General features: G+C 32.9%; 4 protein-coding genes across 4 annotated transcripts; 1 reads left to right on the forward strand and 3 right to left on the reverse strand.

The window, feature by feature from the left end:
* Positions 1 to 1,496: 1,496 nt before the first annotated feature.
* On the reverse strand, positions 1,497 to 5,900 carry LOC106105315 (zinc finger protein 239-like). The gene is made up of 7 exons (XM_013285606.1): positions 5,790 to 5,900; positions 4,458 to 5,555; positions 4,217 to 4,381; positions 3,609 to 3,829; positions 3,329 to 3,414; positions 2,229 to 2,396; positions 1,497 to 1,702 (listed from the first exon to the last, which is right to left on the reverse strand). The coding sequence occupies exons 1-7, from the start codon at positions 5,898 to 5,900 to the stop codon at positions 1,497 to 1,499; spliced, it is 2,055 nt and encodes a 684-aa protein (XP_013141060.1).
* A 2,377-nt stretch (positions 5,901 to 8,277) lies between these two features.
* On the reverse strand, positions 8,278 to 9,783 carry LOC106105316 (uncharacterized tRNA-dihydrouridine synthase-like protein C45G9.2). Its single transcript, XM_013285607.1, has 2 exons — positions 9,675 to 9,783; positions 8,278 to 9,373 (listed from the first exon to the last, which is right to left on the reverse strand). Exons 1-2 carry the CDS (start codon positions 9,689 to 9,691, stop codon positions 8,278 to 8,280), a joined length of 1,113 nt encoding a protein of 370 aa, XP_013141061.1. The 5' UTR covers positions 9,692 to 9,783.
* A 343-nt stretch (positions 9,784 to 10,126) lies between these two features.
* On the forward strand, positions 10,127 to 11,869 carry LOC106105500 (programmed cell death protein 2). Its single transcript, XM_013285848.1, has 6 exons — positions 10,127 to 10,422; positions 10,493 to 10,672; positions 10,740 to 10,895; positions 11,004 to 11,102; positions 11,194 to 11,493; positions 11,681 to 11,869. The coding sequence occupies exons 1-6, from the start codon at positions 10,243 to 10,245 to the stop codon at positions 11,831 to 11,833; spliced, it is 1,068 nt and encodes a 355-aa protein (XP_013141302.1). The 5' UTR covers positions 10,127 to 10,242; the 3' UTR covers positions 11,834 to 11,869.
* On the reverse strand, positions 11,821 to 12,639 carry LOC106105501 (transmembrane protein 242). Its single transcript, XM_013285849.1, has 4 exons — positions 12,516 to 12,639; positions 12,349 to 12,450; positions 12,090 to 12,226; positions 11,821 to 12,020 (listed from the first exon to the last, which is right to left on the reverse strand). Exons 1-4 carry the CDS (start codon positions 12,547 to 12,549, stop codon positions 11,880 to 11,882), a joined length of 414 nt encoding a protein of 137 aa, XP_013141303.1. The 5' UTR covers positions 12,550 to 12,639; the 3' UTR covers positions 11,821 to 11,879.
* Positions 12,640 to 13,358: the final 719 nt, after the last annotated feature.

A 13,358-nucleotide genomic window follows, 5' to 3' on the forward strand; every position in this document is an offset into this window, starting at 1 on the left:
AAATGATAAACTTTAAAATGGCAGGTAATGTTAAATTATAAATAAAGCTACATGTTACGTAATCTTGTTAACTTCTCGCCATTCCTTGTTCATAGTTATATATATTTTCGTTGAAATTTTATAGACACATATTTTTGTACTTTTATGTTTTATCTCAGTGTGTTGAAATCATACGATAATAAGAATCGTTTTTTTATTATTGTATGTATGTGGGGTTATTATATTTAAACCATATTTAATATTGCACAGTCATCCCAATCACATCAGCAGCAAACTAATAAAGCTTAGATATGTTCTCGTATTCGCTACACTTTACCATATAAACCATGAAACTACGTAGCATTTTAAATGTGATTTAACTATAATTACCCATAATACATATTTATATCATGTTAAAATTGTTAACATGCGTAAAATTGATAAATTAGGTGACGTCTAAAATGTTTGAGCCTTTTTCACCTATGTCATTGTCCTTTATAGACATTTTTACCTAAAATATCAAAACTAAGCATATGAATGAATAAGTTAAAAATTAAAATCTTTATCATTCTTAACATCAAAGTTAGCTTTAGCTGTTTTTAACTCAAAGGACAATGTATTGGTCGAAAACTTTCAACCATCCTAAAAGTAAATAAAATAAATTCGTAATTGTAAATAAAACCAACGAAGCATGTTATCTGTATATCACCAGTTCTTATATTGTTAATATATTACGTACCTATATACTATCATTTATAACGCAAGTTAAAACAAAAAACTTAATATCAATTTTGTATAAAATCTTTCTAAATCCTTAATGAGATAGACGTTTCGTACATATAATAAGTACAACATAAACTATGGTACATCAACGTAAGCAATATTTTATCACATTGTATCAATAACTTTTACGATTTATATGAAGCAAATGTACACCTCGTTATTGGGGTAAATTGTAATTGTTTAACACGCCTCAAATATCTATAAATACTGTAAAGGCCTGTAATTTTGTACACCTCGATCGATAATTATTTTACATCACCAAATACAATTAAAACAGATGGTAAATCTTTAAAAATAGTTTTCTTTTAACCTTTACTTTTATTTTAACTAAACAATGAGAAGAATGCATTTTAGCGTTCAGTGTTCTTTATTATTTGAAAAAAATTTACTCATAGTGATCTTCAACGATCTCTTACCAACTCCCTGTTGCCATGTTCGCATGAACAGACATCAAAATGCATTAAATTTTCAAAAAAAGACATTAGTTTTATAGACTTGTTTTATTTCTTAAAAAAATATGGTTAGTATAAGAAACAAAATGATAATTTCAAAATATTACTGTAGTGCATACAATAATGAGTTGATGGCAACACTGTTGAATGTATGACGTCATCAGCATACAGTTACAATATTTCTTCACTAGTAATTCGAATGTCTGGGTCAGGTCAGATATAGTCAAAGAATTAACCAAATTATTTAACTAGATTGCAATAATCATATTCATTTTGTACATTTTAAGAGGAGGCTTCTGGTGTGAGTATTGTATCAGGCGCGTTGCATTTCTTAAGATGGGTTCTCATGTTGGAAGACTGTGTAAAGGCGAGTTTACACCGCGGGCACGAATACGGCTTGGCCCCGGTGTGGAAATTGAGATGCGACTTCAAGTGATGCTTCTTTGTAAATGATTTAGGACACAGCGAACACGAGAAGGGCTTGACTCCTGTAAGAATAAAATATGATACATTAGTAAAATTAAACAGTTGGATTTATCTCTCTCTTTTACTCTCGACAGAAACAATCTTCTGCCTCCTTTCGGTGTGCAAAACATAATTCTCTCGTAATTTTCGAGTAACTACGCCAGTTCACTTGTTTCGAGGCAAAACTAACGCTTCCTATCCATTCTATGGCAATGTAAGTTAAGGCTATACAAGAAACGCCTGTTGACAGTAATGTAGCAAAGTTACTAACGTGCGAAACCTAAACTATCGCACAAATGTTGTGCGATTGTCGATTGTTTCGCAGTCAATTCAACTGTTTAGTTGCATAACTAAAAATCAAATCGAATAGTGTGCGTACGTCCATGTAAGCTCATAGGAATCAAAGCCCGACTAAACAGTTGTCCGATAGTTTTGTCAAAGGTTTGCGCGCTTTGACTATCTAAGAAAAGTAAACTTTTTGTCTCAATATCGCTGGATCAAATGCACACATAATTAATTACATATAACACATTTATAAATCTAACAAACCAGTATGCAGTCTTAAATGCAGGGTCATGTTGGAGCGGTCGGCAAAGCGGCGGTCGCAGTGCGGGCAGGCGTAGGGCCGCTCGCCGGAGTGCGTCCGCGCGTGTTGCTTCAGTAACATCTTGCGAGAGAACGCCTTGCCGCACTCCTCGCACACGTGCGGCTTTACACCTGGAATTAACAAAGATTATATATTTCTATTTAGTAGGATCCTGACTCATTTTTCCTAATACAGTCATATATTGTAGATGTTTCATGGTCGGAATTAACCTGCTCTTATACCTTTCTTTAATTAAACATTGTTAACGCATAATAATGCAGCATTGTGATACTATTTTTTGTTTATTAGTCACTTTTGTATCACTTATACGATTTAATTTAAGCAGTACCAATAGCATTGACCCGCCAACATGCGTCAAATAGTTAAGAGGTCCTTTTGCATTTGCGTCATAGCTTCATTTTTTGTCAATCATCTTGAAAGTACCGGACATGATGAAATAAGTAAATGGACTGGTCAATCCTTATAAAGTCCTTGAAAGTCTAAAGGTTTGTCAAATCACTATACGATCTCTATGTGAAAAGTCTATACACAAAGCAAATTCGCCATACAGCATGATAGAGCAGTCCTGTTTTTTTAAGTGTCTACGTCACCACGATTCGTCATTAATAATAGACATTTTTTATTTAATGCCTCAGAACGAGGGATTCAAAATAATCATTAGGTATATTCTGCATTACTAATGTTCATAACTTAATAACTAAATCTTCATGGACAGAAAAAGAACACAAGTGATGAGATCTACTGCTAATAATTTTTGTACATAAGAAGCTTTTATCATGTTTTGTGACACCTACTTAAATGTTGGGAAAATGTATTCGAAATGAATAGATAAAGTAAACATTTTTTTCAGACACCTCTGTTTAGAAAGGTAAAGACTTATCATAGTTTAAATCGTTTCGATATGAATCATACCACCCAAGAAGTCGCTAATTTATATAAACACGTTACTAACCTACAAACGTTATATTCAATTAATTTGAAATGGCGTGAACACCTCAAATACACACTTTTTTGCTAAACACAGAACAACACTTTTACATACCTGTGTGTATTCTTACATGCATATTATAAGCCACTCGCTGGTTAAACGACTTTGGGCACATTGAACATTTGTACTCCTTTCGATTTCTGAAACAAATATTTATTTTTTAATACTAAAACTAAGTACTTTTTTGCAGCCAGATATCAACCGGCAACAGACGATCACAGAAATTAGCGTAACATTTTAATAACTCGAATCAAAGTCTCCAAATATTGTTATAAATTTTCTTCCTTGGAATATTTGATAAGGTGTTTTTAAATCGTAACATTTCCAATCTTACCTATGAATTTTCATATGACTACTTAGATATCCTCTATCGTTGAAGTATTTCCCGCAAACTGGGCAAGTAGTGGCGAACTCTTTAGTACCGCGATGCACCGACATATGATATTTAAAGTTGCGGAGTTGTGAAAAGGTTTTGTAACATTCTCCACAGCTGTATCTAGTTATAGATGTATGCCGACGCATATGCGTTGTAAAAGATTCCTCACTCGTGAAAACCTGACGGACAAATGCACAAATTAAGTACAATTATCAACTATATGGTAAGTGTCCAATCAAATAAACCTTAAATAAGGGAATGCAATGGAAAGGTAGATAGAATTGGACAAACATTAATCAATACAAAAGGTATATTGTTTTCTTAAATCCCAGAAGAATACTAAATCCATGCAAGTTAAAACAAAACATAAAAAATAACTACCGACTACGGAGTCGTTTCTACGAGGTAGTTATTTTTTTACTTATTAGAACTCCGTAGTTCTTAATCTTTTTACTAACGTGTAATTTTATGTCCATATCCGTATAGAAATGAAAATAGAAACTAGATCTTAGCGTCTAATGCAACAATCTTTGGCAACTGACATTTTTAAAACATTGAATACCAACCTGATTACAAGTTGTGCATTTTAAGTCGTCTCCAGCGTTCACACAAGAACGTGATATTGCTGCATCTTCAATTTCACTATTTGTATCGTTTCTCGTATCTCCACTAGTAGTCAAAAGTATTTCATTTATGTTATTATTTTTATCATTACCCACATCGATTTGACTCTGGAAGTAAACAGATTAATGTTATATTTTAATTGATAAATTACATTAAAAAAATAGCTCCTAAACCAAAACTAACCTTAATCGAATTAACTGAAACAGTTTCAGCGGTTTTTCTACGAAATGGTTTATAATAATAAGGTAACCGAGGACTCCAAGGACTTTCTAGCACTTCATTTAGGATAACTTCTCTTGTCTCTATTCCTTTAGAATTGATATCCTTGTGATTAACACCAATTTTAGTATGTATTTCTTGATTACACAGTTTAATTGAAGAATTCTCGTTAAAATTCCTCCTCTTGAAAATACACTCGACATCGTCATTTTTAAATACCGACATTCTTAAATCTAATGTAGAACTTTCTGATCTGATTAAAAAACTATTTTTAAAATTTAGAGGCAAGTTCCCATTTTCATTTATTTTTTTCTCGCCGCTTTTACTTCTATGCATTTCCGCCAATTCAGCAAATGATTCCGTCGTACAGTTGTTGAAAGCTTGACGGTTTTTATATGAGGAGAGAGGTCTCTGGGATGTCGGTAATATGTACGATCTTAGTTCAGACACGATCTTATGTGTCTCGGCGTGTGTGTTAGGATGGGCGGCATTAGCATTCGTGAAAACAACAGATCTCGGTTCACGATAGTGCTCATTTGATATTGCCAGCACGCCCGCCCCCAGACCGTTACTACAACCGTTCTGAGCATATGTCTCAATAAATAAATCACGTAGCAACGAGCCTCTTTGTCGGTCTTCACATCGCACTACATCTCCCGCAGATGAACTAAAGTTTTCACTCCGAGTCCGGATCTCTTTATCTCCAAAATCTAAACCATCGAACGGACATTGTACGTTACATATGATATTTTTAATTCCTTTCTTCTTATTAACGTACTCGCGTTCGCTATTCGCAAATGTCTCATCATTCTTTGACAAATTATTTTCTTGATACTTACCATGATCTAAATGTTCCATACCATTACTAATTTTAAAATACTGCGGGTCAATATAAATCTCCAAATTCCTAATGATATCCAAAAATTCGTTAAGTTGACATCGTTGAATTACAACTTCGCCGTGATAAATATAATACAAAACGGACGACACAGCATAGAGATCAAAATCTGGCAAGATGATATACGCTGGCGAATCTTTTGCTGGACACGAGAGAAGTACTTCCTAGGAGAAAAAAAATCTTTAAATTATTTTATTACGAACTATTAGACTCGGAAATGGATAATTGGGCGTGTTTCGACTTATCTTACACCGAAGAGCTTTGTTGTGGCTTAGCATTTAATTTATATTTAAACACATTAATTAATAATTAAATTATTTAGGCCGTCTGTTATACAAGTAAAGTTATTCAGAACACTTTAGTTACGATTTCGAATACTTAATTACATTATTACTTACTCTCAGATATGTGCTGACACTGGCGAGGACCGCTCGGTGCGCGCTCAAGCTACGCCCGCCGCACAGCAACCGCACGTCGCACCATTCGGCGCGGGACAACCACTCGTACATCTGCTGCCCACGTCAAAAATAGACCACAAAAAAATTAATCTAATCGATATAGACAGCGCGCTAATCACACGTTCCAATTCAGATGTACTAGTTTTACATGACTTGAAGTAAACATTTTTTTTGTTTTTTTTTATGACTGAATTGCCACTGTTTGCCTTGAAAAGGCATTTTCAGATTAACCGGGCTTGACGTGGCTGAGCGCAGATAGCGCTTAGCCTGAACCTCGTTTATAAGTAACTAACCTCGAGGGCTCCCGCAGGATTATAATACATCGGTCAAAATAAAAATTACCAAAGAATTTAAAAAAATCCATGCTACACTTCTTATATTCTTTCAGATTAACATACCTACTCTCTGGATTTCGAATTATGACCAGCAACGTGTATTCTACCGGAAATATATTTTTTTTCAATTCAATTATTACTTTTTTGACTAATTACATGGAAATTTGGACCGGATGACCGCGATCGGTGGATGCGTGGTGTCGTTTCGTGAACAAACACGCCATGTTTGCGGCACACTTTAATAATTCTTCGTCTCACGTACAAATAGACATTGCCCCTGGCCGGTGCTGTGATGCGGCAACTAGCTGGAGTCTGTACGTCAGCGTGGCTAAATTAACTAAACACATAGGTATAACCAGGTCAACGTTTTTAAAGTGGCACCAAATGTGAAAGCGTTGATCAAATAAATCTGCTCAAATAAAGGGAAAATTTAAATGATTCCTAATATCTGAGTTTTTCAAACATCGGAACAGCCTGTTGTTAAAGTGAAATTTATAAGATTTTCAGAGAAAACCAAATTATAAACTTGAAAACGTTTAATAGATACATGATATTGTATGTGTGTACATAAATTGTTCAGATATTTAAATAAATTCTTACAGCCTTTCCTTCAATTGTAGCTGTCGCTACGCAGACTCCATATGAGGTCGGTATATCGTCATAATAACTGGCATTATTATATAATTTAAGCACTAATATATAGAGTAATAGAGACATAAAATTGTTAATTTTTAGAAAAACTTAAAAAAAAAACTTCTTGAAAAGACGTTTAACAATATGTAAATTATTTTAAAACACTAACGAAAAATAAGCTTACCATTAATTTTTAAATATCAGGAAATCCAACAATACACCATTTTATTTGGGTTCTACGCGCCTAAGTATGCGTGTAACTGCCGCCGCACGGGACCTTACGAGCGGACAACTTCCATCCACTGCACTCAGTGGTTGTGAGACGATTGAGCCAAGCTCTACGATAGAACCCAGACCAACCTTTCCGCGAATCTAAATCCAACTGGTCCAATAAATTTGGTCAAGCTTTCATTTAGGGGTGAAAAACTTTGAAAAGCAGTTTAATTTATTTTGCAGTCATTATTTAAAATTATAGTGGTGACTTATCTCTTATTTTTAAAATAAACGTGTAAAAATCAATGTTTTTTCTGTATGCGTTTAACCTATTGATCACAAAAATGTGATTGAAGTCGCGAATACTTTGGCATAGTAAATATAAGATTCCCAGTAGAAGCATGTTTTAGTTCGCAAATCCGCGTTAGTTGTTTCGGGCAATCTCCGAAACGACAGAATGATTTTGACGGGACTTTTACTGAAATGTAGCCCAAAACGCGGAAGTAACTTAGCCAGCTTTTTTGTCCTTTTATTTAAAATTCCACGCTAAATTCTTAGGAGCAGTATTACAATAAAAACGGTACATTACGTATTTTGTCTCTTACTTTAATAAAGTGTGATAAAAAATTCAATTAAGCTTTCTTTTCTCATTAAAAACTTGAACAAAGTTCAAAAGTCAGTTATAAGCGTTTTGTAACGAAACGTTTACCAACTAAAAACTGGAATTGGTGATTTGCTAAGAAATTAAGCTTTTAATGTCTATGTTAAGGTTCTTGGAATACGCTTGTTTAAGTATGTATTAATGATAAAATCTTGATGTTAAGCAATCTAGTAGGAATGGTGTTTAAGAACATTTAAACACGAAACTACTCATTTACAATACATGTGACTGTGAAAGCTTAAGTTAGAGACGGATTTCATATAAGGTATTAAAATGTAATTACTAACAGATTGATGCGATTTTCTATATACAATAGAACCTGGATAAGTTAAAGTACAAGGGAAACACAAAATATTTTAAGTTATAAAGGTTTTAAGTTATCAAGGGTCTATGTTATAGAGGACAGAATGCTTTGGATTTACTTCTCGTACACAACTGTGTACGACCGTGACGTCACGTAATTTCTCGGCGTTGTTATAAATATGAAACGAAATTACCCATGATGTAAACCTTGTTCAAGATAATCATTCATATATGTATGGCTGAATCATAATTATTTTGCTTTTTATTAGAGTTTCAGAAAATATTACAAACTATGAGGGATTGTGTAATAATTAAAGAAAACAGTTGTATAAGTTTCATTGAACATACTACTGTCCATATAATCTAAATGGTCAATACTTTGAACATATGAATTGAAATAACTACCAGAACTGGTATTATAGTCATAATTACTACAAATACAATAGCATATACTTTTTCCACAAGTTCTACATTTGCTAGAGTGCTTCATTGTTATTTCATCTGCATATTCACAGTCAATAAATTCACTAATACTGGATTCCACAGGTATGTTCCAATCACACAAAGGGAATAAAGTACACATCAAAAACTGATCAACACTTTCAAATGTACTTAAGTTGTTGAAAACTTGCTTTTGTTTTCTTGTCAGTACTTTCTCAAGCATAAAAACCAAATGATGATGATAACATTGGAACGTTATTCTGTCTTTATATTTGTTTTTAATGTCCATCCATAATTTTACACAGCTGTCCGGAGTTGTTTTTGCTCCACTAAATAGAGCAGGATTCACTAATAATCCACTTGCTGCCATCACACCATTGCAGTTGGTTTGATCATATAAATCATCTGCATCAGATAATGTTTTTATACCACCATTAACCACCACCGGTATTGTTAATGAATCACAAACAGTTCTCAATGCATGAATATCAATATTTTCACTACTTTTCTGAGCAGGAGTCCTTCCATGTACTGTTAGAAATGTTACACCACAATTTTCTAATTGTTGACATAAAGTTATCGTCTTTTTTAAATCATCCAATATTCTAATCTTTACTGACACACTGAAATTAGCAGGAAGACTGTTCTTCACACCTTTTACAAGTTCATGAATAACTTCAGGCTTGGACAATAATGAACAACCATAACCATCTTTCATCGCCCATCTCTGGGGGCAGCCACAATTTAAATCTACCCCATCAGCATAGGGAAACACTAGTTTTGAAGCATCCACAAAATCATTTATATTATTAGCAGCAAATTGTACAATTAGGGGTGTATCGTTTACAGTTGTTGTAAATTCATTAGAACGGGCTTTAGCATTCTGACAAAATGAATCAGCTAAAATCATTGGTGTGAATGTCAGATCCGTATCATAACTGAAAAAAAAAAACATATAAGGTATATTATAGAATAATTTAAAAAATCACGTTGTATTGATAAATATATGATAACAATAAATAAAGTTATGTTAAATTTGAATAGGTAAATTTAGTCTCAAGCAGGTTCATTCCAACTTTCAATGTTTGTCTCAGAAATAAAACACTGCGTGTTCGTAAAAGTACTTAATTAACTAATAATAAGAAAAATCTTATTTTTAATTAGGTTAGACGATATAGATAAGATAAACTTTACAAACTTTCTAACGAGTGTTCGAAATTGAACTTTACTGTATCTGACCATAGGTGCACAGACATTCAAATAGTTTTGGTTAGCTTTGGCAGTAATAAATAACTGAGAAATATCGTTTTTAACTTTCATTTTAATGTGTTTCTGTAATAAATTAAATAAATTACGATCTCTTATTCAAATAAAATATAAACACACGAGACTGTATTTGATTTGACATTGACAATTTGACAATCCAATCACACCAGCGAATTTGTTTTTATTATCACAGTGGCAGCACACATGATTTCTTCTCGGTTTTTCATCTTTTATTATATTATCTTTGTTCGCAAAGAAATCAATCATAAACATTCCCAACAAATCTAAATATTTTTAAGGTAGTTATGACTAACCTCGAAATATTTAAACCCATTGTTGTGGTCGATTTTTAGATATTTTATCATATATTTTATAGTAACTAGTAACATTATAAAGAAAATGTCTTGTACTGTCACTGTCACTGACTCAATCACTGACTTCATCTTCCAGTTCAAGTCAACATCAAATCAAATCTTATACTTAATTTTGTGCATTGGATCACCGTTAGATTTTTAAAGTTCTTTTATCTTTCACTTACATTATGACAGAGAATACCATAGATATAGGTGTTTTAGAAGAGAAACCTAATTGGCTTTTGCATCCAAGGTTTTTTCCTAGTAAAGTAGGTGGCAAACCGGCATGGTTAGATCTCAAAAATTTATGTGCACCAGCCGATATAACCTGTAAAAAGTGTAATGATCCTTTAATTTTTCTTTGCCAAGTACGTTTTTCATGAATTTCATATAGTTACAAAATAACTTCAACAATTATAATTGATGTTATGTTTCAAGGTATATGCCCCATATGAAGAAAAAGATGATTGTTTTCACCGAACTGTTTTCATATTTGTTTGTCGTAATGGATCGTGCTGTCGACCGAATTGTGCTGATAATTTCGTAGTCCTACGTTGTCAGTTGCCGCGTAAAAACGATTTCTATTCATTTGAACCTTACAAAGAAGATGAACATGAGGTAGTTACAAAAAAAACTTAAGTAAATAAATGTAAACTTGACCTTTAATATATCCATGTCTCAACAGAGTTTTTGCATGGAAAAGTGGCCAAAGCTGTGCAATGTTTGTGGAATAAGAGGACCTTCACACTGTTCAAAATGCAAGAAATCATACTACTGCAGTCGAAAACATCAAATACTAGATTGGCAAAAAGGCCATAAAGAAAATTGTGTACAGCTACAGGTACAAGCTGCAGGTTCTTTTTCCAGTTCCAAGTGTAACCAATGCACATATTTATTTCATTAATTTAAATAATGAATATGTTTTAATGTTGTTTTTCCCATTTTACAGGCAGGTGACAGTGTTCCGCTCCCCAATTTCACTGTTACAGAAGCGGGAAAATCTATTTTATTCAAAGAATGGGAGCTTGTTGTAGATGCTGAAGATGAGGTTTCTTTTTGTATTTTCTCTTGTTAAACAACCACAACATTGAAAAGTATTAAAAACAGGATTTAAGGTAATAAGTATTACATTTTTCCAGGAGGATAGTAATGCTGTGGATGAAAATCAAGAGATGGAGAAATTAAGAAAGATGATGAATGAAAAGAGAGCTGGCACTTTAAGTAATATAAGTGAAAGTGAATTAGAACAATATACAAGGGACATGCCGGAGGACAAAGTGTTTAATAAATTCAGTAAAAGGATTTCTAGACATCCTGAACAAGTGTTAAGGTATGACAGGGGTGGAACTCCTTTGTGGATCACTAGCAACACTAAAGGTGCCTTAACTCACATTCCTAACTGCCAGTATTGTAATGGAGAAAGACAATTTGAATTTCAGGTAAGTTTCATCTCATTCCATGCAAACTTTGAAAATTCAAATTAAAAAAGAATACAAATTTTGAAATAATTACCAATTATAGTTGAATCTTGGGAAACATTTGAGTTATATTCTTTGCAGATTCTCTAGCTTTCATTGTTTTCATGGCTTGACAGTTTCAAAAACTTTTGTTTTTTTTTTGTTTCAGGTAATGCCTCAACTTTTGAATTTTATCAATGTTGGTATTGACTTCAACAGTATTGATTGGGGCATATTGGCAGTATATTGTTGCAAAAACAGTTGCAATGAAGGTCCCTCATACAAAGAAGAGTGTATAATTAAACAAGATTTGTGTCAATAAAGTTTATTTTCAAACAAAATAAATAATAATTACTTATCTAATTGTCTTACTCCGGTTTCTTCCCATAATCTTCAGCTATGTATGTGAGAAGATCATTGAGGCCACTAAATTCAGTTCTTGACTGTGGGGGGTTATTCTTAGGAAGAACTGGTAGCATGTTTCCTACTTTTATTCTAAAGTCTTTAAGCTGAAAATTGCAATAAGTCAGCAATGACAGTACACAAGATTGCATAATAACTGATTATAAAATACTTACATCCTTAGCTCCAGATAGCTTCCATATGCCATAACATAAGCATGATGTACCAGCAACAGCATACAATGTACCCCACCCCAGAGCTCGCAATGCTAAAATTGCTCCAGCATCTGCTAATTCCACACTACTGTGTAAGCCTATAAATAAATTTTAATAAATCAAACTTCAATATTCTAGGAACACTTTCGTTTGTTATAGATCTTTTTTCCTCCTATTTGATTACATTTTACTTTAGTATTATATGTATTGACAAATTTACCTTTGTTAAAGTATTTTGGATCCGCCTTTTTTGCAGCTGATAACGTTGCACTAAAACCAACAAATGCAGAAATCCCAGCTATAGATGCTAAAAAAGCACCAGCTATAAGGGAATAAGAATGTTTATCAAATAACATTCATATATAAATGTAGAAAAATCTGTCATACCTTTTATTCGTTGAAGTCTTTCTTCGTCTGCCATTACATTTATTTATCAATTATTTTGAATAAACTAGGATTTTTAAACTAAATTTACATTTTATATTTACATTAGACCAAATTAATTTATAACCTCTATCTCCAGAATTATAAAAATAATCAAAACACTGTAGTTGACACTGACAGTATCTGTCAAAATCAACTGTCATTTAAGTCCAAAGATCAGACAATGTTTTCAAAAACTTTCCTGCTTACGGTTTTTGCTTAAACTGCTATTTTTATAGCTATATAATACGATATCCGGCGATTTTCGACAGTGACCCCTGGGAAAACTTCATAACTCATATTCGTAAACAAAATGTGCTAGAAGCCCATTAGATCGTAGTTTTCGTTTGCATTTAACATAATTACATTTATTTTTACGATGTTTTACGTGGAAATAGTTGGCGTTTCCTGAAAGGGCAGATTGAATAGTAACTCAGTGCCCGAGTGTAGAAAAGGCTCTAGCAAAATAGACAAGAGTTCTTACCCTCATGATATGGGTCCAGATATTGCTAAATACTATTCCTGTGCGAAAAATCCTGTTAATTTTAAATTTCATTTCAATTAAGCTTCACTTGTGAATGTTTTAGCAGTAAAAACATACTGTCTAGTTGGTCGATCTAAAATGTATAATTTGTAATTACTAGGTAGGTTTTCAAACTAAAGTTAGTAATATGAAGTGTTTAATAAAACTTTTCGCAAAATTTAATACTGAATATAAAATGTCTACAAACACATTAGATACAAAAGACACCTAAAGCAATTATATGTTTGTCATAAAGTAATGACAGTAACAACAATAATTAAGAC

This window comes from Papilio polytes, unplaced genomic scaffold, assembly GCF_000836215.1.
Source record: "Papilio polytes unplaced genomic scaffold, Ppol_1.0 DF822845.1, whole genome shotgun sequence".
In the NCBI taxonomy this organism is placed as follows: Eukaryota; Metazoa; Arthropoda; class Insecta; order Lepidoptera; family Papilionidae; genus Papilio; species Papilio polytes.